Genomic DNA, 8,436 nt, shown 5'->3' with positions numbered 1-8,436 from the left:
AGGAGGGTATGAGACCGCATGACTACTGATTACACGAGCCAACACATGACGAGTTATCAACACTGACGCTGGAAACCAGACCGGGAAACGCACAACACAGATGAATCGGAATTTTTAAAGCTGTAACGTGAAAGTTATTGAAAGAACACCCAGAAGCGAGTGTACGAGTGGGGTTGAAACTATTAGTACAACTCGATGCAAGTTTGCTATATATTTAAATAATGATGATAATAATAATAATAATAATAATAATAATAATAATAATAATAATAATAATAATAATAATAATAGGGGTTAGGAAATAAGTTACAACAAGTGACGTAACCAGGGTTTAAAAATTAGTAAGGTGAAGATTTTTTTTCTCTTAAGGTATCATATTCCAGGTGTAGATAGATTAAATGTGAGACGGAAACCTGGTAGAAGCTTTCCCTTTTACGCTTTTAGAGTCACATAGCTTTCGTGTCAAAACTGGCAGTCTTTAAAAAGGGCACTAGTGTTTCCAAGTACTTTTTTGTCTTCATTCTGAGCGCTATACCAGTTTTCTGTTTAAAAGAGTCCAACAAACATCCTTTTTTAAATCTACACTCTTGCTTGGTAACTGCACTCGTGTGCTTTCTTTGAGATAAATGGAAGTTTCTTTGGCATTTTGTTTTCTAAGCCAATGAATTTCACATACACTCACGGAAAAGTCACGTTACGGCAGCAAAGTGGACAGTGCAGAACAAATAGATGCGGTATAACTTATAACAGGGGTGGGCAACTCCAGGCCTCGAGGGCCGGTGTCCCTGCAGGTTTTAGATGTGTCCTTGAACCAACACAGCTGATTTAAATGGCTAAATTAGGTCCTCAACATGTCTTGAAGTTCTCCAGAGGCCTGGTAACGAACTAATCATGTGATTCAGGTGTGTTGACCCAAGGTGAGATCTAAAACCTCGGGGCCTGGAATTGCCCACCCCTGACTTATAACAATAGTGCTATACAGAAAACCTATACACTGTACAAGGTATGAGATTTTCAATTTATATATATCATACAATATGAAGCTTAGTAGCAGCAAAAAGGGACGTTTGATGCAGAGGTTGTGTGTTTATAGCAGGAAAGGTGGAATGTTGCACCTGTGCTCCAATCATCAGTAGAAAAGGCTACACTTCTGAAGAGACTAGCTCCAAGAGTTGCAATACAATCAAAACCAGAGAGTTTGAAAACTGAAGGACTTCGTTTAATACATGTCCCCTCTTTTGCAGGTGCAACTATATATATGAAAAAATAGAAGCTGAAATTTAGATTAAAAAAAAAAATTAAACAAAGAAATAAAAAAAATAACAAAGCGCAGATACGTGTTTATCAGTCCACTTGAAATGAAAATAGGACAATGGAAAAGATTACTTGCCTTCTGGCTCTGGCCCTATACCAGAGGGTAAGCCAATCCTTTACTTTCCTCGTGTCATGTGTAAAACAAGTGAGGGGCAGTGTGAGGCAGGGCACAAGTTCCTGAACTTCCCGTAAAAGCCACTTAGAGAGTTTACAGGCCAGATTTAATTGTCTTTCTTCTGAAAAAACAAAACCATCTGATCTCGTAGGTGCTTACGGCCATTACAACGTTGTAAAAACATGTAAAAAGAGAAAGGAGAAAATAATTGAAATAAGACCTATGGAAATTTGGAAGGCTTGCACGGTGTTTTGATGGGTTAATTTCTTTTCCAAGTGTGAAACCTCTCGTTTTGTTCTACAAAATGTTTTGGGGAACTTGAAAAAAAAAACTGTTTTGAGTTTCAGCTTGAAGTGTGATTTTAAAAGATTTGTGAAATGTAAAGAATTTTGTGGTTTTATTCTGTTTTCTTAAAGAGTCTGATGAAAGCATAAAAACTAATTCAGACTAATCAAATCAAAACCAACGCATCAGTGCTTCAAGCCCTACTTTTTTTTTTCTTACGAAAGCAGGTAATGACGTTACAGGCGTGCCACTCTTCCTTGGGTCCGTCCTGAAACACACCACCAACCATTGAGAGTTCCGCAGAAGGAGCAGGATGTTGTGGTGCAGAGCAAAAAGCTCTGATAAGCTTGTTCGGGAGTTTCTTGGTACTGGACCCGTAATCAGGTAAATCCTCACCACCTGGCACAAAACAGCTTAATTGCAGGTGCACGCGGAAGGAAGAAGCGCGGTCGCGATGCCGCCGCCGTAGGCTTTGGTTGGACCCAAAATGAAACATGCGCAGACTCGCTGTCTGGTTTAATGCCACAGTTAGTAAGCCTGCTACAGGAGATATGCACTGATATTAATGAGGTATAGACTGTTTTTGAACATAGAAGCGTGGGTGCTTATTGATGGAGGATACGTAGGGGCCAGAGGGTAGCCTTACCTCGGAGCTCTCGGTAAGTTAGCTACTACAGCTAAACCTAGCCTGTATGTCCTCTTATGTGAACTGGGTCGTGTTTACTTACTGATAAAGATGTGGTAATTAGTAACGCCAGGGACTTTTAAATTTTTTTTAACCCACATAATGTTTGTATTGAAACCGCAAACATAAGTTCAGGCAGTTCAACTGAAGCTTTATCAGAGCAGATGTCGGTGGAGGTTTTCTTTGATGTGATCGAGTCTCGTCGTGTCCTCGTTTACTCCAGATTAGCTAATTAGATGTCGGGTTAGTAGATCAGAGTGGAATTGTTGTGCCCGTTTTGTCTGTGCTGTCTGAGAGGATAACATTTTACAAATTCTAAATATATTTATATACTCAAATGCTAGGACGACTTATACCAGTGTGGCATGTAAGAAAAAGTGGGATTGATGAATAAAAGTTTAATAAAAAACAGTTTGTAAGAATAAACTTTATGACAGAGCTGATGTTTAATTATATTTCACAGCTTTAGTCTGTAAAGTGTTTGGTGGTATATTAGAGAATTAATATTTATTTTTGGCTTGAACCTTTATCATATTTTGTTTCAAATCCGAGCTGATCGCTTTTATTGGGTGCCAAAAATTTAGTGATGCAAGATATGGTGGCCAAAAAACAACAAAACACACACACCTCCATCATCAATACAACTATCAGTCTATATATGTTTAAATGTTACTCTCATGCCTATCCTTTCTGTCCTATTTTTATGAATCCTCCCCCCATGTCTGATCCCTTGCTGTGTTTTGTTGATAGGAATATGTTGTTGTCGTTGTTGTTTTTAGAAACAAGATGATAAAGAACTGGGGCGTCATTGGTGGGATAGCTGCTGCGATTGCAGCTGGAGTATATGTTTTGTGGGGTCCAATCACAGAGCGAAAGAAAAGAAAGAGAGGTAAGAGCTGTTGTGACCGTGTGGCGCACACATTATATTTATGGCACTGTTTACATTGCAGCAAACTACAGTGACTCGTGGTTCCCTGCAGGTATGGCACCAGGTCTTTTAAACTTGGGGAACACCTGCTTTCTGAACTCGTTACTTCAGGGCTTAGCAGCATGTCCGTCATTCATCAGGTGGCTGGAGAAGTTTGCAGCTCTGCCTTCAATCCAGTCCTGCAAAGACAACCAGCTATCCACGACACTGCTCCAGCTTCTCAAAGGTACATAAAACCAGTGTGTCATATAAGCACAGTGTACTGGACATGCTGAGTTCCTCTGAAATGTTCACATGGAGGTTGTTTCTGCACTGACAGCGCTATCCAGTGAAGAGCCAGGTGAGGATGATGTTCTTGATGCTGGATGTCTCCTGGATGTCCTCAGACTGTACAGATGGCACATCAGCTCATTTGAAGAGCAGGTCAGTCGGTATTATTGCTGATATTGTTTTTATTTCAAATGAATAGTGCAGTGCACTAGTACTTTTCCTCATTGACCCAATCTCACACACATTCAGCAACTTAATCTGCCTCCAGGCTTTTTTTTTTTTTTTAACACACATTCACATACACTGTCACTCTTGGGGGCAACTCAGCGTTCATTATCTTCTTCTAGGATATGTCTGGAGGAGCAGTGGATCGATCCACCAGCTTTAGATTTGTATACAATTTGCTCGTCCACCTCATAACCGTTGTTTGTGTTGGTTCATCCCTTCTTAGGATGCACATGAGCTGTTTCATGTCCTTACATCTTCTCTGGAAGAGGAGCGAGATCGTCAGCCCAAAGTCACAAATCTGTTTGATATGCACTCCCTTGAGGTAATTCATTTTTCTCGCCATTTCTCTTGCATGTTGCATCCATTCCAATACACTCTGTAGAGTCTTCTAGAACAATGAAGCACAATTGTAATCTGGAGTTTGTAGGCCATAATAATCCAAAGATTGCCTCCTACACTCTAAAAATCTCAGTCGGTCTCTGTGCTGTTGAAGTATCAGAAATATGTGTCTAGTTATTCTTTGTGTGTGTGCTTATTTTATACCAGAGTCTCCCAGATCAAGATGAGAAAACTATGACATGCAGAAGTCGAGGTGAGAAGGAGTAGAAATCATAGAACCTAGATGATAAAACAAAGTTGTATTTCATTTGAGTGAAATTCTCATTTGGCAGCTCCCCTTCATCCAATACCAAGTCCGTGGAAGTTTCAGCATCCGTTTCATGGCCGGTTAACAAGCAACATGTTCTGCAAGCGCTGCGAGCTACAGGTGAGTTTTTTGTTTTGTCTTTTTGAGGGGAAAAAAAAAAAGGAAAATTACTGTTTGTCTTCTTTCAGGATGTGATTTTATACCTCTGCTTTGCATTCTTAGAGTCCAGTGCGGTACGACTCGTTTGATAGTCTTTCCCTGTCCATTCCTTTACCTCAGTGGGTAAGTGAAAATGTATCTTGTGCTGTGTACACAACAGTATATTTCATGGTTGTTCTGTTTGTTATAATATGACTTGTGCTTGTTCTCAGGGGCGGCCGATCTCTCTAGATCAGTGTCTTCAGCACTTTATCTCTTCGGAAACCATCAAAGAAGTGGAGTGTGAAAACTGCACCAAGGTACACTCACTTCCATATCAGTGCCAAGCTATACTGTGGCAATCCTCTCATTAAATGATTTACTCAGTGAAAGATTTGAAGTAGGGAGGTCGCCTGAAGAGGAACAAAAGGTCCAGTTGTTTCTTTCACAGGTGTATTTTTTGCTGATTTTATGTATAAATTTTAAGTTTTTGATCATTTTTCCTCAGCTTCAACAAGCAACCACAATAAATGGACCAGTTGTAGAAAGCCAAAGGACAACATTTGTTAAACAGCTAAAACTGGGGAAGGTAAGTAGTCTCTTTTGGTTAAGCATTAATAACCCAATTATTTATTTTCCTTTTAGGAACTCTGTACATGGCAAATGCTAGTACTTATCCAGCTTGAGGTTGAAGGGTAAATGATTGGCAGTCTTTGTTAGCTCCCCCAGTGCCTTTGCATCCATTTGCAAAGATTGACGTGGTCGAGTGAAGGAACCCCCATCAAACGACAGGAGCATGTGCAGTTTGCAGAGTATCTATCAATGGACCATTACAAACACAACACTTCCACACAGAGGAGTCAGCGGCTCAGATGCACTGCAAAATCCATAAAGGCTGAAAGCAGAGACGATTCAGTAGAAAAACCCTCTGCCAATGGCTCTGGTATGTTGGAGTTCTTGCATCTGTAGTATTATTATTATTCAGTTTATTAGATTCATGCATTTATTGTATTTCGTGTTTCAGATTCAGAGCATCATAACAACAACAAACCTTTTTCTAATGGAACTTGTTCATCGGTCCTCCTTCACACTTCTGGTGTGAACCCACAGCTCAGCCTCGCATATGACTACAGGTAATCAATAAGGAACTCAAATATATCAGGGTATTCAGTGGTGATCTGGTAATTGAAATCCCTTTTTCCGCATTGGCAGAATTAGCAGATATCAATGTGTCTACAGATTTTTATTTTTTTCTAGTAGAGCTAAAACCAACACATATGGACAAAAGTACTGGGCCACCTACACATTACACCCACAGGAGCTGCTCAGCTGTGGAAACTCCTACCATGAAGCTCCCGGCAAACAGTTTTTGTGCTGATGTTAATGCCAGTGGAGGTTTGGAGCTGCCACTATGGATTACATTTACACAGTATGCACTTTGCTGACTGACTCTGCTCTGTAATTTTATGTGGTCTGTCACTTTGTGGCTGTGTAGCTGTTCTTGAACACGTCCACTTTGCAATAATACCACTTTTGGTAGAATATCTAGAAGAAGTTTCACAAACTGACCTGTTGCAACAGCAGCATCCTATTACAGCTCTACCCTCGAGTTCAATGAGCTCTTTAGAACAACCCGTTCTTTCCCAAATGTTTGTAAAGGCAAACTGCATTGCTAGGTGATGGATGTTTGTAAATCTATGGCAATGGGATGGCAAACAGTTCAAAGATTAAGCGTAGTGGCCCAACACTTTTGTCCCTATAGCGTGTATTAAACTTAACAAGCCTTTCTACTGAAAGCTAAACTATCACGAAGCTGAAGTTTCATTGTTTAAACGCCAAGTAGGCTACCCAAAGGAAATCTACAGCTTCGTCTTAGACCTATTTTTGCTCTCATACACCTACACTAAGTACTATACAAGAAGAACCCAGTATCCCTTTATTATGTTTAAACAACATCGATACCATTACCAGCATTTCTATTTAATAACATTCAAAGCAATAACTTTCATTGTTTCTGACATCCATTGTCTGTCACAACCTTATTAACGAACGCACCGGTGAAAATGAACCGAAACAAAGACTGCATCCAAAAAGCGTGCATGCAGATTGTTCCACACAGGGTCTAAGCGAGGACTGATCATAAACCACATGTAATTGTCCCGTTCCTTCCAGTTCTACAGAGTACCTTTTCCAGCTCACGGCGGTGCTGGTTCACCACGGTGACATGCACTCAGGACATTTCGTCACCTACCGCCGCAGTCCCTCCTCATCTCGCAGCTCTTCGCCCTTCAGCTGCCAGTGGCTGTGGATGTCAGACGATTCGGTACGCAAAGCCAGCCTGCACGAGGTGCTGTCTTCCAACGCTTACATGCTCTTTTACGAGAGAGTTCGAAGGCTTGGCCTCTCTCTGCAGTCAGAGCAGTAACCAAAGGCTCGCAGCCTGAATGACTTCTGCCTTTCCAGTCACACTGTCACACTCGATGTGGCAGGGGACAGCACGGTTACCAACAGGTGGCTTTGTGAACATGACACCAGAGAAGAAAGCCATCCTAGAGTTGTCCTAGGGTGTAGTGTGATGTGTTGTGGACACCTTGCCTGCTGCTCTGCTCCAGAGGAGGAGCCTTTTAATCCCAAAGATAATAAAACTGCAGGATTTTTGTGTTAGCGTTTATCGGTAAGCTACTTTTTCTTTGACATGTAATAATTTATGTAACACCCCGACTTCTACCAGATAAAGAAAGAGGAACATTAAACGCTGCATCGGCCACAACATCAAAAACCACTGACAAGCAAAATGAGTAATGGTTGTCATCACTGGTGCAGTGATCTGCTGCAAAACCTATGGGTCATGGTATATGGATGCTACTTTGGTACACTCCACCCACCTAAAGACTGTTGCATCCCAAGCAATGGCACTCTGTGGCAGTATCCTCCTCCAGCAGCATATTTACCCCAAACCCCACCTCCTCGTGTGAGTGTGAGTGAGAGAGAGAGACTGACTTGAATGTAAAGTGGTTTGAGTAGTCAGTAGGACTAGAAAAGCTCTAAATAAATGCAGTCCATTTACCATATTCCCAGCTTCCAAATTCCCCAAATCCTGATCTGATGGAGAGGCTTCATCCTGCAAGCAAGCAGATTAAACAAATGCCAAAATGATTTTGGTGACACCACAATATTAGACTGGTGGTTTTACTGTTGTGGCTTATTGGTGCAGTCTATGCCAAGATAATAACCCTACAAACTGCGGTTCACATTGAAAGCGTACAGTGTTTAGGCTGGCTCAAAAGTTGGCTAGAGGTGTGGTTTCTGGTGTTTAAATGTGAATACACCCTAGGCTGCTTCAAGGTGTTCCTATTATTTTGTCCATTGCCTTCAAGTGGCTCATTAGGACTTGTCAGTGATTATATTTAGGAGCTGTTGCATATTCTGTAAAGTCACAAAGGTGGAATTATCCTTGACTCCGGTTCTCTTTGTCAGATGTAGTTTGCCTAATCCTTCTCAGCAGTGTATGTAAACCCAGAGCAGTAATAATGTTTCTATTGACACGGTTTCTGTTTGATTATTTTTGCTGTTTCTAGTGAACCTAACTCTATCACGATTTATAAAACTGCACGTTTGTGGTTTAAGTGCCATATTGTCTTAAATGCCTGAGATTTTAAACACTTGGAACCATGAGTGCTACAATTAATGTGAACGGGGCCCTTCCTTGAAATGTGACACATCACAGCCAGTTGACATGCTGTGGGTGTTTTTAAACGGGTTAATAAGAGACGTGCCCTTAGTTAACATGACTGCAGATTTCTGTAGTCATCCTGTTTGTTTATAAT

General features: G+C 41.0%; 1 protein-coding gene across 2 annotated transcripts; it reads left to right on the top strand.

Annotated features, from left to right (window-relative positions):
• The first annotated feature begins 1,961 nt into the window (after window positions 1–1,961).
• usp30 (ubiquitin specific peptidase 30) lies at window positions 1,962–8,331 on the top strand. Of its 2 annotated transcripts, none has more exons than XM_085425478.1 (13): window positions 1,962–2,098; window positions 3,179–3,288; window positions 3,380–3,553; window positions 3,647–3,750; window positions 4,049–4,147; window positions 4,372–4,417; window positions 4,497–4,591; window positions 4,694–4,753; window positions 4,843–4,929; window positions 5,118–5,198; window positions 5,330–5,552; window positions 5,634–5,742; window positions 6,782–8,331. In XM_085425478.1, exons 1-13 carry the CDS (start codon window positions 2,028–2,030, stop codon window positions 7,032–7,034), a joined length of 1,512 nt encoding a protein of 503 aa, XP_085281604.1. In that variant the 5' UTR covers window positions 1,962–2,027; the 3' UTR covers window positions 7,035–8,331. The 2 variants fall into 2 exon arrangements, with proteins under 2 accessions (XP_085281604.1, XP_085281605.1); XM_085425479.1 differs by lacking the exon at window positions 1,962–2,098 and adding an exon at window positions 2,160–2,373.
• The last annotated feature ends 105 nt before the right edge of the window (window positions 8,332–8,436 follow it).

This window comes from Rhamphochromis longiceps, linkage group LG12 (genome assembly GCF_057381845.1).
Source record: "Rhamphochromis longiceps isolate RC_006_pf linkage group LG12, R_longiceps_female_GT1.1, whole genome shotgun sequence".
Taxonomy (NCBI): Eukaryota; Metazoa; Chordata; class Actinopteri; order Cichliformes; family Cichlidae; genus Rhamphochromis; species Rhamphochromis longiceps.
Note: the sequence above shows the minus strand (reverse complement) of the source record. Positions and strands in the feature narration are given on the sequence as shown.